Consider the following 26,326-nt stretch of genomic DNA (forward strand, 5'->3'; position numbering starts at 1 on the left):
TTTTTCACACACCGCCTTGTATTTCCTGGAGGGAGGGAAGCTCACCTCCGATGATGTGTTTGGCAGTTTGCACCACCCTTTGCAGTGCTTTGCAGTTGTGGGCGGTGCTATTGCCGTACCAGGCGGAGATACAGCCAGTCAGGATGCTCTCCACAGTGCAGGTGTAGAACCGTGTGAGGATGTGGCGGTTCATTCCAAACTTCCTCAGCCGTCTCAGGAAGAAGAGGCGCTGATGAGCCTTCTTCACAACGACTTCAGTGTGGACGGACCATGTGAGTTCCTCAGTGATGTGGACACCCAGGAACTTGAAGCTGCTGACTCTCTCCACTGGTGCTCTATTGATGGTGATGGGACTGTGTTCTCTGTCTTTTCTCCTGAAGTCCACCACAAGCTCCTTTGTCTTTCTGACGATGAGGGAGAGGTTGTGCTCCTGACACCAGTGTGTCAGAGTGTGCACCTCCTCTCTGTAGGCTGTTTCATCATTGTCAGTGATCAGACCTACCAGCGTCGTGTCATCAGCAAACTTAATGATGGCATTGGAGCTATGTGTTGCCACACAGTCATGTGTGTACAAGGAATACAGTAGTGGGCTGAGAACACAGCCCTGCGGGGCTCCAGTGTTGAGGGTTAGTGATGAGGAGATGTTGCTGCCTATTCTAACCACCTGGCGTCTGCTTGACAGGAAGTCCAGGATCCAGCTGCACAGCGATCTGTTTAAGCCCAGAGCCCGGAGTTTCTCATCTAGCTTGGAGGGCACTATGGTGTTGAATGCTGAGCTGTAGTCTACAAACAGCATTCTCACATAAGTGTTCTTTTTTTCCAGGTGGGAGAGAGCAGTGTGTATTGTAGATGCAATGGCATCATCAGTGGAGCGGTTGTTGCGGTAAGCAAACTGCAGCGGGTCAAGATTGAGTTGCAATACAGAGCAGATGTAATCTCTGATTAGTCTCTCAAAACATTTGCTGATGATGGGGGTCAGAGCAACGGGACGGCAGTCATTTAAACAAGTTATTTTTGATTGTTTTGGTACAGGCACAATGGTGGATGTTTTAAAGCATGTGGGGACTACAGACAAAGAGAGGGAAAGGTTGAAAATGTCCGTAAAAACACCAGCCAGCTGGTTCGCGCACGCTCTGATGACGCGGCCCGGAATGCCGTTTGGGCCCGCGGCTTTGCGGATATTCACCCGTCGGAAGGATCGGGTTACATTTGCTACAGAGACGGAGAGTGAACTAACCTCTGTAGCTTCGGCCGCGAGAGCTCTCTCCGCGAGGGCGGTGTTATTTCCCTCGAAACGAGCATAAAAAGTATTTAGCTCATCCGGTAGAGAGGCAGCGGTGTTCACGGCGGAGTTTTTATTCCCTTTAAAGTCCGTGATGATGTTAATTCCCTGCCACATGCTTCTAGAGTTGGTGGTGTTAAACTGTCCTTCAATCTTGCTCCTGTACTGGCGTTTTGCTGTTTTTCGGAGGGCATAACTGGCTTGTTTATGCTCCTCCGCGTTCCCGGAATTAAAAGCGGAGGTCCGCACATTAAGTGCCGCGCGAACATCGCTATTGATCCATGGCTTCTGATTCGGATAGATTCGTACAGTTCTGGTCGGAATCACTTCCCCTACGCACGTTCTGTTGAAACACATTACGCTATCAGTGTAAAGCTCGATGTCGTCATCAGAGGCGGACCGGAACATCTCCCGGTCCGTGTGATCAAAACAGTCTTGTAGCATAGAGTCTGATTGGTCCGACCAGCACTGGATCGTTCTGAGGGTGGGTGCTTCCAGTTTCAATTTCTGCCTGTAAGTGGGCAGAAGCAGAATGGAAGAGTGGTCAGATTTGCCAAATGGTGGGCGGGGGAGGGATTTGTAGCCATCCCGGAACGGAGAGTAGCAATGATCCAAAACCCGGTCCCCTCGTGTGTTGAAACTAATGTGCTGGTGATATATTTTGGTGCGACTGATTTTAAACTGGCTTTATTAAAGTCCCCGGTCACAATGAACGTGGTCTCAGGGTGCGCGGTTTCCTGCTCACTTATAATCCCATACAGTTCCTTGAGTGCCCGGTCTGTGTCGGCTTGTGGGGGAATGTACACAGCAGTGATAATGACCGCTGTGAATTCCCTCGGTAGCCAGAATGGTCGACACAGAAGCATAAGAAATTCCAGATCAGGAGAACAGAAAGACTTGATGGAATGTACGTTCCTCTGATCACACCAGGATTTGTTGATCATAAAACATACACCACCTCCTCTAGTTTTACCTGAGAGGTCTTTCGCTCTGTCTGCTTGGTGCACAGAGAACCCCGCGGGTTCAATGGCTGAGTCTGGAATCTCCGCAGACATCCGAGTTTCTGTTAGGCAGATAATGCAGCAGTCCCTCGTCTCTCGTTGGAAAGAGATCCGCGCTTTCAGCTCGCATAGCTTGCTATCCAGAGACTGAACATTTGCCAGTAGAATAGTGGGTAGCGGGGGTCGATTTGCGCGGCGTCTTACTCTGATGAGAACGCCGGCTCTGTTTCCCCTTTTCCTTTTGCGTTTCCGCGGCCGTGCTGCCCAGACAAAGGGCTCTGCTTGCGTGTTTGTAAACAGCGGGTCGCATTGAGGAATGTGAAGTCCGGTTTTCGGTGTGAGATCGCTGAACCAATGTCCAAAAGTGTTTGTCTGTCATAGACAATAAGGCAGACAACATCCAAGACAAAAAACATAAGAATTGTGAATAAAACAAAACATTGCTATGTTGTGTCGGAGCTCGCAACGCAGCAGCCATACTCGGCGCCATCTTGAGTTCCAGCTCCCTCGGCACCCATAAGGGGCACCCATAACAAGTGAGCAAAAATTCCATCAAAGGTGTTTAAAAACTAATTTAGTCATCAAGGTTAATCATTAATCCATGTTTAGCATCATTTGTGGTGTTGAGAATGCAAAGTGTCAGAAACAGGTCATATAGACACAGCTACAACATTTTTTTGTGAAAAAAGTGAGGTGACAAGTATTCAGTTGTTCGTGTTTGAACTTCCATGATGCATCAGCAAGAGAAGTCTTTATTTCACTAAAATTGTGTTTTGAAAAGGCAGACAAAGTGTTGCAGTAGAGAGAAATGGCTTGATGGACACCAGGTTTTTTCATTCTATTTTCCAGTTAGTGATGTTTGGAACATCAAATATGTAAATTATTTTTATTTACTATTGGATCTTAGGTACAACTTGCATTCATTTAAAACATGGTAATGCACGTTCACTAACAGTACCGCTCTCACTAAATAATATATATATATATACATTGGCGGCCAAAATTTTGGAATAATGAACAGATTTTGCTGTTTCGGAAGGAAATTGGTACTTTAATTCACCAAAGTGATCACAAAGTATAGTCAGGACATTACTGATGTAAAAAACAGCACCATCATTATTAGAAAAAAGTCATTTTTGATCAAATCTAGACAGGCCCCATTTCCAGCAGCCATCACTCCAACAACTTATCCTTGAGTAATCATGCTAAATTGATCATTTGGTTCTAGAAAATCACTTGCCATTATATCAAACACAGCTGAAAGCTATTTGGTTCGTTAAATGAAGCTTAACGTTGTCTTTGTGTTTGTTTATGAGTTGTCAGTATGTAGTAGACTGGCATATCTTAAGGTCAATATTACTTCAAAAATGGCAACAACAAAAAAAGAAACAACTTTCTCTAGAAACTCATCAGTCAATCATTGTTTTGAGGAATGAAGGCTATTCAATGCTTGAAATTGCCAAAAAACTGAAGATTTCATACAAAGGTGTACACTACAGTCTTCAAAGACAAAGGACAACTGGCTCTAACAAGGACAGAAAGAGATGTGGAAGGCCAGATATACAACTAAACAAGAGGATAAGTACATCAGAGTCTCTAGTCTGAGAAATAGACACCTCACATGTCCTCAGCTGACAGCTTCATTGAATTCTACCTGCTCAACACCAGTTTCATGTACAACAGTAAAGAGAAGACTCAGGGGTGTAGGCCTTATGGGAAGAATTGCAAAGAAAAAGCTACTTTTGAAACAGAAAACCAAAAAGAAAAGGTTAGAGTGGGCAAAGAAACACAGACATTGGACAACAGATAATTGGAAAAGAGTGTTATGGATCTTAACCCCATTGAGCTTTTGTGGGATCAGCTAGACTGTAAGGTGTGTGAGAAGTGCCCAACAAGACAGCCACATCTATAGCAAGTGCTACAGGAAGTGTGGGGTCAAATGTCACCTGAGTATCTGGACAAACTGACAGCTAGAATGCCAAGGATCTGCAAAGCTGTCATTGCTGCATGTGGAGGATTTTTTTGATGAGAGCTCTTTGAAGTAGTTTAAGAAGTTCTGAACATTTTTTTCAAATTGTAATAGTAATTTTTCACATTATTAATGTCCTGACTATACATTGTGATCAGTTGAATGCCACTTTGGTGAATACAATTTTCCATAAGAGCAAAATCTTTACATTATACAAACTTTTGGCCGCCAGTGTATGTATGTATTTTTGTGTGTGTGTATATATATGTATATATATATAAAAATTATTATTTTTATTATTATTCAAAGTAATATGGCATTTACTGATATAAATATTGATTTATACTATATCATCATCATAAAATCCCTGCTATTTATCAAGTGTAAAATTAGTTGATGAGAATACTTGTATGACACTACTCTCTTAAATTCTTAATTCACAAAGAATAAAATATAATATGTATACATTAAGCCATCGCATCACTGGTGTATACTAAAATAAAATCTGAATTTCAAACCACAAATATCCTGACCATGTTAAAGTTGCACTCGAGAGAGACATGCAGGCTCACGGGAGAGAACCAGCGGAAACACACCTGTTCGGTGTACCCGTGCGTAGCGGCCAGCCCACTTTGATCAAGCACTGGACAGAACCACCACTTAAAACGTTTAGCAATATTTCACCAGTTAAAAACAATGTTTAAAACATTGAAATACAACATAATTTGGACATTATTTTTTATCTCGGAGCTATAAGAGTTGTACGATCATCAGTATTTTATCATTTATGATACTGCATTCTAAAATGACTGAATGTTTTTAAAGTGAAATAATTTCACATCAGTGGGTGTTCTGTGTATTCTCCATTCTCAGTCTCTGTTTTGACACAATGACAGCAGGATGCACAGCACGAATCAAATTAACACCTGCCTTTCATATTAATTTGCTCTTGCAGTTTCCATTTCTGAAATGAATTTCAGGCTTGATAAATCACTTTGCAGGTACAATTTCTGTAATTTGCATCGACACCTCCCTGTATTATGTGCATTTGGAGGCATGCCTCTAAATTGCATATTTATTATGAGGAAACACAACAATTTTCAAGACGTGCTATTTTGCACATCTGAAAGACGCAATCCTCAGGAGACTATGTTAGTAGATCAGCTCAGACCTTTCTTGCACTTGATATCAAGTTTGCTCGTGCTTTTGCACGCAAATCTTTAGTAAATCAGAGTCTTAGTCATTTAGCAGATGCTTTTATCCAAGCGACTTACAAAATGTCACAAAATATTGAAATATACAGTATATTGAATATTGTTGAAAGTCTCCAAAATTGTGACAATTTATTTGCTATATCGCCCAGCCCTATTTAATGGTAATGGAAACATATTTAGATTGTCCATTAATTTCTCATTGCTGCTGCCCCATCTTGTCTTTTAAAGCCAGAGCATCTTAAGAGTTCCTTTACTCAAATTTGTCATGTTATATGTAATGATTTTATTTTTCCCAGAGTAAGAATATGGCATCCGACATGCATCTCTGCTGTCAGTATGATTAGTACGCTCAGTGAGTGAGAGAGACGCTGACTCTTCACCGCTGCTTTTCCCTGACTCACAGCATGTGCATGGGAAGACTATACGCTCAAACTCACACCACAGCATTTATTACCCGACATTCTGGCCTTTAGTACCTTCAAGTCTATTTTGAGCAAAGCTAAGGAGTTATTTAAAGGAATTGTTCACCCAAAAGTCCAAATTCTGTCATTATTTACTCAATCTTGTGTTGTTCAAAATTTTCCTAAGAATCTCCATGCAGCTGTTACATACAATACAATGAGTTCATAGTGACCAAACTCAACACAAAAAAGTATCATAAAAGTAGTCCAGATGTACTGTTTGTTACATTTGAACTCTTTATGAAGCCTATAAAGTCTGTAGAGAGCATACATATAATAACTGTTCCTAAATGTAATAGACCATAAATGTAAAAATAAATATATATATATATATATATATTATTTTTATTTTTTTTATATAATTTCATTATGGGTGTTTATTACATTTAGATCACTTAATTACATTTAGGGCCTTTTTTTTCCCTCTTCACTTTAAGGACAACATTTTGTATAACATTAAGAGTCTTTATTATATTTAGGACTATTTATTACATTTGTGCCCTCAACAAAGCTTTATGTGAGAAACATTTTTATTTATTTTTTACTGAAAATTGCCAATTTCAAAACTTACATTTGGGTCTGTTCCTCACGTTATCGTTTGACTTGATACTATTATGATGGGTTTTTTTTTTTAAATTTGTGTTCAACAGCAAATATAACATCATACAGTTTAGGAATGATACAAGGATTAGTAAATAACAGAATTTTCACTTTTTAATGAACTTTTACATTTAAACACACACAAACATACTTATACATGTCACACATGAACTAATGATTACCTCATGGAAATAGTGTGGTAATATGATGCATTTAGTATTTGTGTTCTCTGTACTATGAATCTTTAGCGTAATCAGGGGAGCATGAGTGCAAGTGTAGTAAACGTGCATGTCCACCCATCTATCCTTGACAAACTCAAACCCTTACCCTCAAAAAGCTCAAGTTTTGCTTGAACTGTTTTGCATGCAGGAACTACTGTGATCTTTCTTTGTATGTGTTAATGTGTATGAATCTGTTGGTTTTTTTTCTCTAGAGACTCTCGTGACTTCTGAGTGGATTTCACAGCTCTCTTCCTTGATGTTCTTTACGTTCTGTTTGTTTCAATGTTTTGCCTGTGTTCAGTGTTATTCTGAAACGAAAGAAAGGGTCTCTATCAGGGTCATTCTCATAAAACTGCCATTTGTGCATGAAAATGTCAAAATAAATGTTTTTATCATTTCATTTACTTTATTCATTTACAAAGGCTACTGCTGAACTTATAAAAAATTATATTTTCCCACCTCAAGCCTTATGCATCAGGGCCATAATCACTATAGACGTTGTGATCCCCCCCCAAATACTCAGATTACTTGACCTATTCTTAAACTGTTACCCCAATCGAAAATACTGTATGTGGTAGCCTTGCTAAGTAATAATTGATATTTATCATTATTAACCCTAAAGCATTACATTATTTTCACTCCGTCACAGTAAGTTTGGAATTCAATTTGAATCAAATATGGTAGTATCAATCAGTTTCAGTGTGCCTTATAATAAATTGCACATTATATTTGAAAAAATAAATAAATATGAATAACCCATGATTTTTCTCTTTCAAAGCATCATGTTATACTTAAAATGATTTAGAAATGACGGTCAATGTAGAAATGTTTCCAGCTTTAACTAGCAACAGTACGAAATCTAGTGATTAACAGCAGCAATTAACTAAATATTTTGGTTAAAAAAAAAAAGGCAGTGTCCCACTAAGGCTGCGTGGGGCTCAAGTGAATCAGCGAATCATTTATGTGAACTTGTTCATTTTCACAAAGTGTCTCAATGAACAAACTCACTAAAATGAATCTGAGTTCCCAATACTAAATTTAAGGGAGTTGTTTATTGTAATCGGTTCATTTAACGTGAACTGTCCGAAAGAACCTATTTCCCAAAATCATTTGGTTTTGCCAGTGCTACATAAGAGAGAGGACAGTTTATGTGAGTATTATTGTTTACTCCCTCAGATCCATTGCTGTGTTCACAATACAGTGCGACAAATGTAGTGTTTAGTGACGCTACAGCACTACTTGAAAAGGTCTCCTGATAGAGACAGAGGGAAATTCATCATTCAGAGTTCATTCATTAAAGTGCTTCAGTTAATGAGTGTTCTGTGAGAGGTCAGCGGCAGTTAGTTTGAAAGCTCTTTAGTGCGTAGTTGATCAGGTAAAAGGTATTAATACACACTCAGTATTACTGATGGATCTAAGCTTATTGTTTACTCTGTTATAGTTTGATTTGATTCTAGATGTCAGCTTATTTATTTTCCATCCAGCTCGGATCTCACACATGAGCGCTCAGATTGTAATTGAAGTGTAATAGTGGAAATGTGTAGCCAATCTTTTCTGAAATGAGTCATAACTCCGCTGAGCTCTTATAATGAACTGATTAGGATGGGTTAGTCATATCAAATATAATCAGAAGAGGTGTCAACAGTAAGGAAAATGAAGTGTCACAATCAGCTTTCATCTCTCTTGTTGAGACTTTTTCTTGTAATTGACAATAATTGAAGTTAAAGTTGCACTGTGTAGTTTCTGCACTTCTAGCAGCACCAAACGGAATTGTAGAATTAATAATTGCTTCCAAACAAGTATCCCAAAAACTCCTTCTACCCCACCTCCATCTGTTATTAGTTAGACAAGCCGATATTCCCGCCCCAATCTCATGCCATTGGTTGAGCCAGAAGTGGACATTCTGAGCCTCTCAAACAAACAGAGCAATGCTTTGAAAGCACCACAGTTTCACTGCTGACCTGGTGAATTGATGTTTCAGTCCATCGTATACTTGTATGTAGCTGGAATGATAATACACTTGACAGTGAGTGTGTTAACCTGCACACCAATACTCTTTATAACTATCAAAAAATCAAATAAAAAAATAACGAAAACGCAAGAAAACCATATTTATGTAAGACTTGAAATCATTGGGGTGTTCCCAGTTTTTGACATCAAAACGTAAACAGTCATGTGTGCAACACTTGCGCACATTGTATAAGGTGGTCAGAATGCCAGTAAAGGTGTTTACATGCAACGTGAAATCAGGGTAATGGACAAAAATGCTTTTATGACGTTACCCTGATAAAGGAAAAACGTTTAGGGCTGTTGTCGGCTTATTACATTTTTGGCCAAAAATATTAGCACTCTTGGTAAATATGAGCAAAGAAGGCTGTGAAAAATGTCTTTATTGATTATCCTTTTGATATTTCATTCAATATATTCACAAAAATCTAGCCTTTAATTGAGATACTTATCTCTTATGAATAGTGTAACAATAAAAACTAGACAAACTAAGTTTGTCAAGACATTGCTGGCGTGACAATCTGAAAGTTGAACATCAGTTTATAAGCTTGAATATTTTTTTGAGATTAACATTTTTATTGGTTGATTCTCAGACATAACACAGAACAACAGTCAACCATTATCCCACTTAACCCCCCAAAAGCTTGAATTTTTAAGGTTTTGACAAAAAATGTCAAAGATAGACAGACAGATAGATATGTCGACGTGTCTATGGGATTTTTGGCCACTTAACACCTAAACAAAGTCAGTAGAATAACAGTATGTTGCCTTTGTCAAGCCAACATTAAAATTCCAAAATTTCCACCAAAAAAAAGGTATTTTTTTAACCAAAACTTTACAGGGTCATTAGTGACCTGAGATATGTATTAGTGTCGCAGTATATATTTGCACTTCGAAAAATCATATTTTTATGATTATTTTATATCTATATACATTTACTATCACAGAATATATATTGCTTTGTTTGTTACAACACAAATGAGTGCAATAGAATAAATATCTTGAAAATGCTTTGCAAATGTGACATTATTTGGTAATTTTGTAGATCCATTTGTGATATGCGTGCCGGGTCGCTAAAGACCCAAGGTATGTAATAATGTTTGTCAAAACATTCATCCATTTAAGGATTAAGAATGGCAGAAGTGTATAGAAAATATTTCATTTGCAAACCGGAATGACAGTGATGCTCTACGGATGACACTATTCTTGTGTCCTGTTAGATGCGGATGGGATGAGCCGGGGCGAAGAATCCTTCAACCTCAATGACCCTGATGAAGGCTTCTCATCCGGAGCATCCAGCAGCAGCCAACCGAGTGGTTTCCGTGGGAATACAGCGCCACGCATGGGCGGCCACAGGAGCAGCTCGAAAAAGAACCGCTTGTCCGTCGAGAGAGAGCGTGAACGGGAGGCATCTTCAGACCCTCAGAGGAGACCGCCTCATTCGACCACAGTCATGCTCAACGCCATCGAGCTGAGCCTCCCCGCCGGATCCGCCCCCCTCGCCAGGGCCTCCAGCACCTCCTCCAGCTCGTTTGACTGCATTAACACCAGTGCAAGCTGGGCAGTGACAGTCAATCCAGGGTTAATCGGGTCACAGGGTGCAGAATTGAGCTCTGGTGTGGCGACTCAGAGACACTCAAACCTCAGTCTGCAGGACAAGCACTCACCGCCGCCGGATGACACCGAGCTTCTCTCTCCTGGAGCTCCGCTCACCAAACAGTCCCGATCACCCAGTTTCAACATGCAGATCATATCACAGGTGTAGAAGATCCTGTTTTAATGTCTTAGTCTGCCTGTCACCTCTAAAGATTTCGCCCAAAAATGGCAATTCTGTCATCGTTTCAAACACGTATGACATTGTCTTCTGTAGAAGCAGCGTGTTCATTCATTAATTCACCTTTTGTGTTCCACGAAAGAAAGTCATAAAGGTTTGGAATGACATGAAGGTGAGTACATGACTGAATTTACACTTTTGGGTGAATATTCCTTTAAAAGCCAGAACGCCAATAGACAGTTTTCCATGTGGGAGTTCTGTCTGTTTGTCTTTCTCTCAGACCAAAATCAAACATTCCACTTAATGATTTGTGCTGGAACTCTTGGAATTTTGTTCTGCTGTAATATTTTGGGAATTATAATATTACTGCACTCACATATAGTCTATATTTTATAAACAGTCAGCAATAAATGATCCATAGTTCACCTGAACAGATGAGAATGCATTACTGTCTTCCACTTTAACATTTAAGAATGTGCAATCTGAAACAGACGTTTGTCTTAAGTTCGATAGTCATTTTTATGCCAACTGTTTGGACTTTCCATTGAATTCCATTCCAAAGACTCTTTCAATCCTTTTATGTTTGAGTTTCAAAAGTTTATGATATAGAAACTGAAGCCTTTTTATTATTACTTAATATTTATTATTATTATTACTACTAGCAATCTTGATTTTCACTTATTTATTGCATTTTTGAACATACAGCTGGCCTCAATGATTTATTATTTATGATCTGACAATTATGTTCTCATATTTTTCTCTTTTTATATATATTTTTTCTATGGGTTTATTGGCAGTTTGAGAGACTAGAAGGTTTTTTCAATGTTTAGATGTGAGGGAGAATCTCACGAAAAACGTCCAAGTATCGCATGCCCTTTCGATATGAATTAGAGATATCTATAATTCAGTTTTCACTGGTTAAAATGTTAATTCTTGACATCAACAATGGAATTACTACTAGTGAAAATGCTCATTTTTATATGAATAATTGTGTTTGCACTAGTGATGGCATTCATTCTTGATATCAAAAATAGAATATCAACTAGTAAAAGCCATAATTCTTGAAATCTGTAACTGAATGTTCACTAGTAGATATTCCACAATGATCTGTCATTCAAAATGCAATTACAGATATCTGTTCTTTATTTCTTGCTACAAATCAGCTACAGTGCCCTCCATAAGTATTTGGACAGTGAGACACTTTTCATAATTTTGGCTCTGTACGGCACCACAATGGATTTGAAATAATAATCAGTATGTGATTGAAGTTGAAAATCCTTGGCAGTGAATGACTGTCTGAAGTCTGGAACCCATACACATCACCAAATTCTGGGTTCACTCCCAAGTGATGCTCTGCCAGGCCTTTACTGCAGCTGTCTTAAGTTGCTGCTTGTTTGTGGGTGTTTCTGCTTTCAGTTTTGTCTTTAAGAAGTGAAATGCATGTTCAGTTGGGTTGAGGTCAGGGGACTGACTCAGTCATTGAAGAATATATCACTTTTTTTGCCTTGAAAAGCACTTTTGCTTTCACAGTATGTTTTGAGTTACTGCCCAACAGTGCTGTGAAGCGTCATCCTCTCAGTTTTGCAGCATTTGGCTGAATCTGAGCATATGGAAAAGCCTAAACACTTCAGAATTCTGTCAGCTGTCATATCATCAAGAAACACAACTAACCCATTTCCATTGGCAGCCATTCATGCCCATGCCATAACACTGCCCCCACCATGTTTACAGGTGATGTGGTATGCTTAGATCATTCTCCATATACTCTTCCCATGGTTCTGGTACAGGTTCATCTTAGTTTCATCTGTCCAAAGAAAAGTGTTCCAGAATTTGGTAGTTTTTTTTAATATGCTTTCTGACAGTCTAATGTGGACTTCCTATTCTTGGGGCACTCTGTATTTACTTCTATGAAGTCTTCTCTTTTTTGAAGACATTGGCAATGATACGCCTACCTCCTGGAGAGTGTTCTTGACTAAGCTTGATGTTTTGAAAGGGTTGTTCTTTAAGGAAAGAATTTTGTGATCCTCCACCACAGTTGTCTTCTGTGGTCGTCCAGGCCTTTAGGTGTTGCTGAGCTCACCAGTGTGTTCCTTCTTATTAACAATGTACCAGTTTGTTGATTTGGCCACTCCTAAGGTTTCTGCTATCTGTTTTGTTTTTGTTTTTTATTCATTCTAATGATGGCCAGTTATGTATACATTTACAGCTCCAGATGTTTTTTTTTTATTTTTATGATTAACAATTTTATTGATTCATCTATTAAACAAAGAAAAGCAAAACATATGCAAAGAGAATCAATATTTAACCCCCCACCCGACCCCCAACAACACCCCAGTGGCCACATGATTATAGACACACAAACAACAAAAAATATATAATCACACACATTAACTACTACACCTCTCTCTCCACTGTCCCTCCTCGAAAGCCCTCCAGAAACGGCAAATTTTTGCCCCATTATCCCACAAACAGGTCTAAATTCCCTAGTCTTCTGGATGACCCCTCTTCAAAAGCTGCCTTCCTGCCCATCTCCGAGCACCACTCCTGAAATGAGGGCATCCCCTTAAAACTATCTGTCTGGCGATCATAACGCTAGTTAGGACCCAGTTTTGTATGTGCTTATTCTCTATATTGATGACCACCCCTTCGCCTAAAATACAGAGTCTGGGGCAAAATAAAATTTGAGTGCCCAGTACCTTACACATAAAACTATGAATCTTCAACAAAAATTCTTGGATCTTAACACACCCCCAAAAGACATGGGTTATGTCTCCATCATCTGATTGACATCATCAGCAGGTGGGTGTGTCTTTAAGACCAAGCCTATACAATCTAGAGGGGGTCCAATAGAATCTATGTAAAATCTTGAATTGCATAAGGCACACCCTTGCATCTCTAGATGCAGACTTGATGTTTTTTTAGAATCCTAGCCTACACTCCCTCCTCCAATACCAAGTTTAAATCTTTCTCCCATACTCTCTTGATAGAAATTAAAGCTCCGTCCCCCAGACTCTGAATTAGCAGGGAGTAATACACTGATGCCTCATGACCTTTTCCAAAAGCAGTAATCACCACTCCCAGAGTATCTGCCGCTTTAGGGGGGTGTAAACTACTCCCAGAAACATTACAGTGCAGGTGGCGCAGCTGTAAATACCTACAGAACTGAGATCTGGGAATCCCAAAATGTTGAACCAAATTTTCAAAGGATCTCAATACTCCACTCTCATGTAGGTGTCCAAGTGTAGTAACCACCCTCACGATCCACTCTGACCAGCAAAAAGGGGACTTATTAATACATAATTTATGGTTCAGCCATATGCTTGAGGCAACATTTAAATAAATGTCAGAATTAAACACTCTGGACACTTTTGTCATTACCAAGTGCAGATGCGAGATAACGGGGTGTAACTTCTCCGATTAGTTTGATAGAAAGGCTTTGCAATGGCGAAATAGAGGCAAGAACTTCCTGTTCAATACCAGACCGAACACATATTAATAGAACAAAATCTTGGGTAGGCCTAGCCCACCTTTGTCAATTGACCTATGCAGCTTACTGAAATGTAATCTGGGACGTTTACCATTCCAAATGAAGGACTTTGCTATGCTATCAAATTGCTTGAAATAAGAGAGGGGGACATCTATAGGGAGTGACTGTAGCAGGTAGTTGAATTTTGGAATACAATTCATTTTAATAACATTAACCTTACCAATCATTGATAAATGTAATGAAGCCCACCTGCCCACATCGCTCAAACCTTTTTATTAAAGGGTCAAAATTAACTCTAACTAAATCACTCAAATTTGCTGTGAATAAAATACCCAAATACCTTTCAGTGGCCTGTTTGGGCCACTGAAAGGCACCCGGCTGAAAAGCCGTTGTTGGGCAGTACGCTGTCAGAGCCAAAGCTTCGGATTTAGACCAATTAACTCTGTATCCCGAGAACTTTAGAAAAGGAATTAATAATTCTGTGGAGGCAAGGCATAGATCTAGAAGGATCAAAGACGAATAATAAAATATCTGCATAAAGCAGAAGCTTATGTGCCACTTCTCCCACCAATACCCCTGGAAAATCATCAACCTTTCTTATCACAGCTGCTAATGCTTCAAGGGCAAGACAGAACAATAATGGGGAAAGAGGGCAACCCTGCCAGGTGCCCCTATCCAGAGTAAAATAATCTGAAATTAATCCATTTGTTTGTTACGCCGCTACCGGGTGTCTATAAAGTAACTTAATCCATCAAATAAAAGTATTTCCGAATCCATATATTTCCAAAATCTTACAAAGATAATCCCATTCTACCATATCAAATTCCTTTTTGGCATCAAGTGAGATGGCCGCGAACGGAGTCAGATCATTCGCCACTGACCACATAATATTGATGAAACGCCTAATGTTATCAGAAGAGCTGCGGCCCCAAATAAACCCCACCTGATCTGTATGTATAAGAGATGTCATAACTTAATCGGTTAGCCAGAATTTTAGACAATATTTTTACGTCTAGCTGGATCAGGGAAATTGGACGGTAACCCGCTTGGATCTTTGTCCTTTTTAAGAATCAGACTGATCCGGGCTTGTCATGTTTGGCGGAAGCTTTCCATTCTTTAATGATTCCGTATAAACTTCTAACAAAAGTGGAGCCAGTTCTGTAGCATAAGATCTAAAAAATTCAGTGGCAAAACCATCTGGCCCCGGAGCCTTGCTTTTAGGCAAGGCCTTAATTACCTCGCCAAGCTCCTCCAAGGTTATCTCAGAATCAAGAGAATTTTTTTGTTAAATCGTCAGTTTAGGGAGTTCTAATGGTTCCACAAAGTTTCTAATATATTCATCAGCAGACGAAGATGTGGAACTATAAAGATCAAGAGAGAATTCTTTAAAAGCATTATTAATATCAATGGCTGAGGTAAATATTTCACCAACAGCAGATTTCACTGAGGGAATGGTAGAAAAAGACACTCACTGCTTTATATATATCTAGCCAAAATTTCCCTGCTTTGTCCTCCGACTCTAAGTATGACTGTCTTGCCCTGAATAGCCAAAACTCCACCTTCTGCGACAAAATAGTGTTACATCTGTATTTCAATCGGGTCAATTCTCTGTGGCCATCAGACGACATTCGGCACTTCAGCTCTGCCTCGGCACTTTTAATATTCCCTTCCAACTCCACGAGTTCTCGTGCTTTGGACTTTTTGATGAATGAGGCATACTGTGTGATCCGACCCCTAAGAACCGCTTTATGTGCCTCCCAAGCCACGCCCACAGAAGATACTGAGGACCAGTTGGTCTCCATATAAACATTAATTTCAGCCTTTAACATTTGTTGGAATTCAGGATTTTGCAAAAGGGATACATTAAAGTAGCAACTATATGATGTCTTTTTCTCTGTATGTGGCAGCAGCTCTAAATTCATCAGGGCGTGATCTGAGACTAAGATGTTTCCAATTGAGCAATCAACAACAGGACTTGGATATAAATAAAAAAATCTGTTCTAGAATAAATCTTATGGACTGATGAAAAAATGTTTAGTCCCTACAAGATGGGTTCAAAAGTTTCCAAATATCTGTAAGACCAAGATTTGTACACATCCTGTGAAGCATCAATGTTGCACTAGGGGGCTTACACATTGCTTCACTATGATCAAGGACTGAGTCCATCAAAAGATTGAAATCTCCTCCCAATATTATATCATGAGGGGTGCCAGCGGCTTGTAACATCCCTTAAAGATGTATAAAAAAGCCCTGATCATGAATGTTAAGTGTGTAAATATGAGCCAAAATCAACCTTTGCCCCTGAATTTCTGCTAAAACAATAATGACTCTTCCTAATTTATCATTAATCTGTTTAAGACATTTGAATTGTAGATGTTTACTTATCAATGTAATGACTCCCCTGCACTTACTTGAGCCAGCACTAAAGAAAATATGTCCACTCCATATCTTCCCAAATTTTTCAGCTTCCTGTGGGGAAAGATGTGTTTCTTGAAGAAACACTATCATATTTCTTACATTTAAGAAAATAAATAACCTTCCTTCTTTTTATAGGGTACCCCAACCTGTTCACATTCTACGTGGAGAGAGACAATCCGCTCATATTAACATCTGACATTTTGACATATTAGAAAAAATTACAAAAACAAAATTGTAAAGACAACATTCCAACATTAGAGCAACAAACCCCAAACTTCCGCCAGAAAAAAAAAAAAAAAAAACAGAATAAAGAAAAATGTGCGCATTAACCCCGTGCAGGACAGCGGCCTCTAAACTCAAACAGTCCAGTACGCCTACGAGAGTCCCCGCGACAACTTTGCCGTCGGATTGCTCAAGTCTGGTGTTTCTATAAAACTTTTGTGAGACAGAATTACACAACAGAAAATAATCTATAAAACAAACTCCAGCCGCTAGGCGGAACAGCACAAAAAGAAACAAAAATGGCGCCCAGTTTCCTCGGACAGTCAAATGAATGTTCAGTGAGTCAGGCTCACTTGGCTGTTACATGAGTGCAAAAAAATGTCCTAATCATTCCAATGTTTTGCAAGAAATATTCCACAGAACAAACTCCAACCAACAGGAGGCATAAGAACAAAGAACATGCAGATTCATCCACAAACTGTCCCGAAGGAGTGTTACTCAACAAAACATACCCCAGCTGCTATGCAGAACCAGCACAAAAAGAAACAAAGAAGGCACTCAGTTCCTCGGATGAGCAAGTGAATGTTCAATGAGTCAGGTCCACTCGGCTGTATAGACAGTATCACACAATAACTTACTCATTCCATTGACTTTATGAAGGACATTGCTTGCTGTGGGCATGTTAATATTTTGCGGCCATCCTTAGTATCTATTCTCAATTTGTCCGGGAACATCAGTGCAAAAGTGACCTTCCGTTGATGTAAGAGTTTCTTGCATTCCATGAATCGATCACATTTCTCTCTTGTCGAATTCGCAAAGTCTGGGAACAAGAAAATGTTGTGGTTCTTCCAAGAAAGCCTTCCTTTACTCCTCGCCTCACGTAACACTAGATCTTTATAGGATGATCTCAGAAATTTGGCCAGAATTTATTGGGGCCTTTCTCCCTCAGTGGATCTCTGAGCCGGAACCCTGTGAGCTCGCTCGATTTTCCAGCTTATGGCCTGTCATGTCGAGCAGACTCGTGAAGAGCTCGTCTAGGAATTTCACCATATCTCGGCCTCTTTTGTTCTCAGGAATTCAAACAATTCGGATGTTGTTTCGCCAGCTACGATTCTCTAAGTCTTCCAACTTTTCCCAAATGCATTCCAAGTCTGTTTTGGTAGCTAGCGGGTTAGCAGCTAATTCCCTCTCCGGTGACTCCAGATAATCGATCCGTTTCTCAACATCCACAACTTTTGTAACCAACTCGGAGAATTTCGTCTCCATGGCAGTGATCGATCGATGAATTACAGCAAGATCCTCCAAGTCAGCTACGACCTTCGCCAGCATTGCCGACATGCTCGACAGTTGAAGTTGAATCTGTCCCGCCGCACCGTCCAAACTGAGTCCCCTGTCTGGGGTATCAGCTTGAGCACGTAAGTGTCTTTTAATGTCTCCAGAGCCTGAGGATTTTGAATTCTTTGGCATTTTGTCTTCATAGAACAGTTATGGATCAGGGTGTATTGAACCTCACCGGATTATGACATAAAAAGTATTAAAACTAGCAAAGTGCGCAGAGCTCGCAGTTCACACGTCCAAACTTCGCATGGCACCATGTGACTCCCCACAGCTAAAGACATTTGAATGGCTTAATTTTTTATGAAATAACCTGGGAAAAGCCCACACCTGGTCATGAAACAGCTTTTCAGGTGACTGTCCAATTACTTTTGAGCCCCTGAAAAGTGGGGTCTTTGTATAGATCTCCCAATTTATATGTAAATCCCTTCAAATTAAAGCTGACTGTCTTCACTTCAATAATTGATTACATCAAATCCATTGTGGTGATGTACAGTTTTGGATTAGGAAAATTAGGAAAAAGTCCAAATACTTATGGAGGGTGCTGTATGTACTTCTTACTAATAAAAAAATATCACTTTTTATATCAATAATTACTTATTTTTTTACTATTGCAAATGTCCATTCCTGGACAATTTAATTAAATTACATATTTTTTAATATCTTTAATTCGGTTTTCACTAGTGGCAGTGTAAATTTCTGATATTTGTAATGTGATTGTAACTAGAATGAATGCCTTTTTATATATCTTTAATTACTCTTCACTTTAAAGTTTAGAGATATATGAAATCCATTTACAGATATCTAAAATACCAAATCTAACATGCTGAATTACATTTACAGATATCAAAAATGAATTGTTGTTATCAGGAATGGACATTTGCACTAGTAGAGATCAAGAATTATAATTTTTACTAATAAGTACAAAGCTGATAAATTGAAATTTCAGCTAGTAAGAAATGAATCATCAATATCTGTAATTGTGTTTTGAACAGGAGTGAATGACAGATCTACTTGTGAAAATGCTGTTACAGATATCAAGAATTGAATTTTTTATTTCAAGAATGTGTATTTCCATGAGTAATTATGTAATTGTTTTATATCAAGAATTTATGTTCATTTTTTAGTGCAAACCTAATTACTGATATCAAGAATGAGTATTTTAAGTTGGATTATAGATATCTATAGATATCCGGCACATGATTAAAAGTCAGTTCAACTTGCCATAGTTCAATCCTATTTTTATGACCGTTAAGATTTTTTTCATTATGACATAATTTGCATTACAATTACTCACATTTCCCTCAATTCTCATTGCTGTAATGCAAAAATCTCAATCTCATTCTATAATACAGTAATGAAAATCATCCTGTCCTGGTACAATGATTTTTTTTTCTTTTTATCAAAATGAATTAAAGGCAGTACAACAAATACTACCATGTTCACTCATCTCACGATTCGGTTCGATATTCAAGATAGACATACAGCATGTTCAATATGTCAGTGTTGTGTACTGCCCTACAAAGGCAACATGTAACTGTCAACACTGAAACAATACTGTATGTTGCAAGACTGTGTTTTTCTGTTGCAGGGCCATGTAGGTTGCTTGGTGTTTGGTTGTTAAGATAATGAAACATTGAAAATGTATCTCTTAAAACATTTTTACAGTGAACACAAACATTGGAAAACAAATTTCTAATTGGGAAAATTACACGTGACCAGTGCAATAAATTGAACTATGTCAATCCTTCACAGCCTCGTTTTCAATCACAATCAATCAAATATGTTGTGTGCCTGATTAAGCATTTGCAAAAGTTATTTTTTGTTTTTTATTTTTAAGGGATATTCCGTGTTCAGTACAAGTTTAGCTCAATCGACAGCATTTGTTGCATAATGTTGATTACCCCCCCCCCCCCCCCAAAAAATAAAAAAATGTATTTGACTCGTCCCTCATAGAAAACATGGAGGTTACAGTGAGGCACTTATAATGGAAGTGAATCTGGCACATTTTTGGAGGGTTTAAAAGCAGAAATGTGACGCTTATGATTTTATAAAAGCACTTACATTAATCGTTCTGTTAAAACTCCTGTATTATTTGAGCTGTTTTTACGGTCGTTTTTGGGTTTACAGCGTAATGTCTTCATGGCAATGTTGTAAAATTGGCTGTAACTTTCCACAGAAAAGTTTAGTGAGTGATTTTATCACACTAAAATCATATTTACATATTGTTTATGTCTTGTGGCTATACGGTCGAAAAAGTGAGTATTTTGTAGTTTATCGGTTGGCCCTCATTGGATTCTGTTGTAAGAGCATCACTGTAACCCAGAATTGTGTTTTTTTTTTTTTTTTTTTTTTTTTTTTTAGAAAGGTAGGGTGAGTCGAAATGTTTTTTGTGTGTGGTAATCAACATTAAGCCACAAATGCTGTCGATTGAGCTTAACTTCAACTGAACCTGAAATATTCCCTTTTTTATACCTCTGACTCATTTTGGGTACATAATTGTGCCCTAAAGACCTATTGTGTACCTTTTAAAGGTATATTTATATGTTTTGTTCCTGTCGGAAATACAAAGAGACCTGCACATTACCTTTTTGTTTCCTTGGAACACAGTTTAGTATCCGTTTAGAGTGGTACCCATCTGAAGAATGTATACAGTATTGATAAAATGAACACGACACTGATGAGAGTATCTGTATGTTTCACAAGGATTTATTTCATTTGATTTTCATTCATTCATATGGTGTATCATACTGTAAATCATTGTCTTACTGATGTTTGGACTGAATCTGCTGTCTGATGTGCCAGTAAACCTCTCAAGTTCCCAGAAATTCTGCAATATGTGACTTGAGATGAATAGAGTTTGTTTTTAATATATATTACCAGTCCATCTTATTTCAGATGTATGAATGCTGCTTGTTTCTCTGATTGGCTCGACATTCATCACCCATCATCTCTTAGATTAATTTTTAAAATGCCTTTTATGTGTGCTTCATAGTACTGTGACTAAGCCTGACAGTGTGAATACTGTATGTGCACAGCTGTACTGTAAACATGTTGATTTGTAAGAGAGCTCTTGTGTGTGATTCATGTTTGCTCGTCACTGCAGATGTTCCTCCTGCTGTTTGTTGATGTAAGAATCACATTCAGAAATAAAAAACTTTCAAAACAACAAAGGACCATATGGAGGAAACCACCAATTCTAGATGTTGCATTGTATTGTGTATCCTGTGCTGTGCTCATATATATGTGAATCATATGTGCTGTAGTTGTTTGTGCAATGAGTGTTCATGTGCACAAGTGTTTCCACAGCATGTGATGCACGTGGATATGTTTTCTCTGACAAATGTAGACAGATTTGCTGCTTCACAGCATACAAAACTACTAACCAACCATCAAGAGTTGTTGTTCTATTTCTGTTTGTATCATTTTATTCTCTAACTAAATGAACAGAGCTGGAACAGGTCTGACATCAAATGTCTGTCTCGTTTCAGTATGAATCAGTTGTGTTTTGCTGTATTGTGCTCTGGATCAAAACTCACAACACTCAATTTCTGCTGAATGGTGTTGGATTGTTTTGCTCAGGTGTGTGTGGTCTGTGGGGGTATATTTGAAATCACAGAAAACCACTGAACTGATAAAGGAAATGTGATGATCAGCTGTTGTAGGTGAAAATGGAAAAAAAGCAACTTCAAAAACACTGTACTATTAATATTGGAAATTCAAAACAATATTTTACATTTATATAAAGAAAACTGTACAAAAGTGTGAATGGTATAAAGTGAAAATGTGTCTGCAATCCAGAGAAAATAATGTGTTGTAAAATAAATTGGTGCCGTAACTAATGTGTTTCAGATTTTTGCCTTGAGTAAAATTCTTTCTGCCTGTCCTTTGTAATTGTATTCATTTAGACAAAAACGAAAAATTCAAACTAGGCTTTGAGCATGGGATTTCCAGACAATGCAACGGACCAGGATATGATGTCACGCAGGAGGGCTTCTGGATTTACATACATCACAAATAAATAGTATTATATTTAAAATGTTTAAAATATACTATCTACTCTATTTTCCTGCATCAGTAAAAAAAAAAAAAAAAAAAAAACTGCAGCTTTGAAATGTTTTTTTTTATTGAGCCAAGAGGTCAGCATGTGACGTTTAGATCTTCTACTGATCATGCATTTTCTCTCTATACAGATTCGCAGATCAGAGTTCACCAGACTTGAACTTTTGTCTGCAGCGAAATGCAATATTTAAAAAAAATAATAATTCTGCAAAGGAATCTAAACTTTAAGCATTTGGAACGCAAGTGGCCTTTTTGTGTGTGTGTGTGTGTGTGTGTGTGTGTCCAAAAACCTCTCCAAGCAAGTAATCAGGTGTTTTATTGAATATTAAAACAGAATAACTGGAAACTATGAATGCAGATGTCTAAAATATATACAAATGTTTAACGTCTATCAAATAATGAAAAATGATCACATTGGGACATTCCATTTCTCCAAAAAATGTGTGCAGTTTAAACGTGCTCTCTGGCTCTGCTGCAGATATGGATTCTAACACTCTAGACATCCAGTGAGGATGATCTAACACATCTGTGACATGAAGAATGGTGTTTCAGTAAACCAGTCTGCTATAGAGCCACCATAGCTTGTTAGGACACTCAAGATCTACACATCATATTACACTGAGTGTGGGCTTGTTTGATTCAGAATCGTCTGATATCATTTGTGTTATGCCATTTTTAATATCATGTTTATTTTTCATGAAATAATAAACCAAAATGTGACATTCTGTTTACCTGTTTATTATACATGTGGATTTCACACGCTAATACTGTCTGTAGTTTGGTCTCTTGAGTGAAACAAATTCACTGACTGTATCCTACAAGTTTTTTTTTATCTTTCTGCTGGTTCTAAATATGATTGTTGTGTCGTAAATGTTCTAAAATGATGAAAAAGGAAGTATTTAGAATCGGTCAGATCAGCTAAATTCATTGTAAAAATAAGAGTCTAAGCTTTAAAACGACATATTTTTGTTGTGATGTGACGTTTGTCACGGAAGCTTCGGAGCTTGTGTCGAAAAAACGAAACATTTCACATTGAAGCGCTGTACTGGAGCTTGATTTGTTTGAGGGGAAACCACGTGAACTGTGATGTCAGAAGTTTCATTTGGATGAAACCCACATGACTGCGTCGGTATCTGGTTCAAAAGAACTCGAGTTTGAACAAAATACACAAGCACATTTCAGTCCTCTGTTAATATAATGTTTTACTGCCCAGTCAGCATGCAGATTTATTTTCCAATCTACATATTAATAATCAGTTACACATTTACTCTCATACATTGTTTTTATTTTAAAAATAATGCAGTAACATCTTTACTCATATATGGATCCCTTGAGCCTTCACTTGGTTATAACATTTATAAACACTTTAGTAAACAAAACACGAAAATGACTTGATAGCTGTAATGACTTCAGACCAACAACCTTGTGTGATGAACAAATGTTTTACTGATTGGTGGCATCCCGCTCAGACAGTGACACACTTGCTTGACCAGCATTCGACACAAGCGGTTCTGGGAAAACCTTTTCTTAAAGCTGTAGTGCCACATTACAACAACGCTGAATATGAATTTTATTGCATCAAAACTTTGTTAGCCACTGCGGCTTATTAGATGCGCTTATTTTTTTTTTGACCACCAGATGGCAGTAATTTGAACCGTGTACAGAAGCTTTGAGTAATGAATCCATTTTCAATACATTTGTATAGAAAGTACAGTATCTTTGCTTCATAAGGCTTCACATCCTATCATTAACATGTTGTGGAGATCAAGCAAGTGGTTATTGAATAATACCATCATTTTTTCCAGTGTTTAGCGCCTTCTTGCGGCCTAGCACCTGGTTTTAAGAGGTTAGATATAATAACAGGTAAAAGATTATTAATAGAGGCTATAGAGAGTGCAATAGTGCCCGCACACTTTTTCAGCTGTCTTGGTTCCAAAAGTATTTTTCCCAGTCATTTCTTCCATAGGGATTTCATAAAAGTCTTCATAGACTTGAAAGACATTAACCAAACCAACCAGCTCCGAGATGAATCACAACATTACAAACTTTGATTTGAAGCAAAAAAGACAGTTTCAAGACTGTGTGTGTGAAATCTGTGACAAAGCTAGATCTTTTGAAAGGATACTGGCAAGGCCCTCTACATTTCAGCACCTTATGCAGACAGTGCTCTCTGGAGTGCAGCAGTGCAAAGATATTAAGACAATGTTGCGGTCTATTTTTCCAGTTGGGAAGAACATTTAGAAATACTGTGGGCTTCACTGGCACTGAATTTGAACCTGGGTAATCACGTTGGCCAAGGTCAGGTATGTCCAGTGGATGCAAAAGTCTTTGCCCTTGTTGAGTCCCCACGCCAGTGAGTAAACGCAAGTTGCGCCGCTTCTTGGGGATGGCAGAATATTATCGGGGGTTTTGTCAGAATTTTGCAACCATTGTTTCACCCTTAACTGATCTCCTCAGTGCCTCCCAGGTATTTAGGTGGACACCAAACTTTTCATTTTCTTAAGGAAACCTTCTCTTTTGGTTACGGTTTCTCTCCAACCTAAACTGGGGATTTAATCATAATAACATTAGTTAATGTTAACATTTGTAACAGTACCAATACATCTGTTTAATATTTTAAAATATAAATGTAGATTTTTGTATAAAACATTACAACAGTATGAGTACATCATGCCATGTGTGCTACACTGATTGTAGGGGGTGTGATGTGTGATTACATAGGTTTTCTGGTGTAGAGAAAACACAAGCTCAACATGGACAAAAGAAGAGGATTGCTCTTATTGATGCTATCAACATTCAGATTATACAGACATACAGGGCCCTGAACAAGCACAGGAAAATGACAAATGAAGGACTAAACGTGTATATATCAGATGTTTAAATTGTGTTGTTAATTTGATGTTATTGTAAATTGGTTTATGTCTCATCACTGTCACGACTGCTATGTTGATCGGAACTGCACCCAAGAATTTCACACACCATTGCACTTGTGTATATGGCTGTGTGACAATAAAAGTGATTTGATTTTATTTGATTTGATTTTTAAACAGTAGTGACACTCAGTAAGGTGCTGTAAAGTCAAAACAGTGCAACAGCCATAGTGACATAAGAAAGCACATTTATAGTCTCAAATGAGATTCAGAAACATTAAGAAATACATCAACGGACACAAAAAAAAACAATAATAAATTCCAATTCTATAAGAATCATAAACTAAGAACATTTTGCATACAGGCCATTATATTCATAAAAACAAGTTCAAAGAGGATGTTTTAAATGTCAGATTCTGCATGAAATTTAGCACACACACGTATAGCACTGTGCTGTATAAAAGTGTAATAAACTGATAGATGATGGAGGAACAGAGAAAATGCAAAGTTACTTGGCTGCAAAGACTAAATATTTCATTTTAAAAGCACATATATCTGAAGAAAATGTCAGTGGTGTTCGCCCATGCCAAAGTTCTTGTCACGATACTATGGTATTGCTATATGGTTGCTAAGGTTTCGGAGTCTGATTGCTTAAAAAAAGTATTAGCAAAAATTACTTTAGGTATCCGACGTGTCCATAACACAAATGAAGTTTAAAGGAATATTACAATGTCAAAGCAAGTTAAGCTCACTTCCTTTGTACAGTGCATCCGGAAAGTATTCACAGCGCTTCACTTTTTCCACATTTTGTTATGTTACAGCCTTATTCCAAAATGGATTAAATTCATTATTTTCCTCAAAATTCTACAAACAATACCCCATAATGACAACGTGAAAGAAGTTTGTTTGAAATCTTTGCAAATTTATTAAAAATAAAAAACGGAAAAATAAAATCACATGTACATAAGTATTCACAGCCTTTGCCGTGACACTCAAAATTGAGCTCAGGTGCATCCTGTTTCCACTGATCATCCTTGAGATGTTTCTACAACTTGATTGGAGACCACCTGTGATAAATTCAGTTGATTGGACATGATTTGGAAAGGCACACACCTGTCTATATAAGGTCCCACAGTTAACAGTGCATGTCAGAGCACAAACCAAGCCATGAAGTCCAAGGAATTGACTGTAGACCTCCGAGACAGGATTGTATCGAGGCACAGATCTGGGGAAGGGTACAGAAAAATTTCTGCAGCATTGAAGGTCCCAATGAGCACAGTGGCCTCCATCATCCGTAAATGGAAGAAGTTTGGAACCACCAGGACTCTTCCTAGAGCTGGCAGCCTGGCCAAACTGAGCGATCGGGGGAGAAGGGCCTTAGTCAGGGAGGTGACCAAGAACCC

At 38.2% G+C, this 26,326-nt stretch overlaps 2 protein-coding genes across 4 annotated transcripts in view; one reads left to right on the top strand and one right to left on the bottom strand.

Moving 5' to 3' along the window:
• Nucleotides 1–19,743, top strand: part of hycc2 (hyccin PI4KA lipid kinase complex subunit 2) — an 85,096-nt gene extending 65,353 nt beyond the window's left edge. For both annotated transcript variants that reach the window (XM_051709800.1, XM_051709801.1), the window contains exon 12: nt 9,976–19,743. In XM_051709800.1, the coding sequence (XP_051565760.1) occupies nt 9,976–10,520 (545 nt within the window). In that variant the 3' untranslated portion in view covers nt 10,521–19,743. The remainder of the gene's footprint in view (nt 1–9,975) is intronic.
• Nucleotides 19,744–23,245: 3,502 nt separating this feature from the next.
• The window catches only part of il10rb (interleukin 10 receptor, beta), a 55,509-nt gene continuing 52,428 nt past the window's right edge, over nt 23,246–26,326 (bottom strand). The window contains exon 8 of one of the 2 annotated variants that reach the window (XM_051709828.1): nt 23,246–24,592. In XM_051709828.1, the coding sequence (XP_051565788.1) occupies nt 24,525–24,592 (68 nt within the window). In that variant the 3' untranslated portion in view covers nt 23,246–24,524. Of the gene's footprint in view, nt 24,598–26,326 lie in introns of both variants that reach the window. The other variant, XM_051709830.1, reaches the window with a different exon arrangement.

This window comes from Myxocyprinus asiaticus, chromosome 11 (genome assembly GCF_019703515.2).
Source record: "Myxocyprinus asiaticus isolate MX2 ecotype Aquarium Trade chromosome 11, UBuf_Myxa_2, whole genome shotgun sequence".
Lineage (NCBI taxonomy): Eukaryota > Metazoa > Chordata > Actinopteri > Cypriniformes > Catostomidae > Myxocyprinus > Myxocyprinus asiaticus.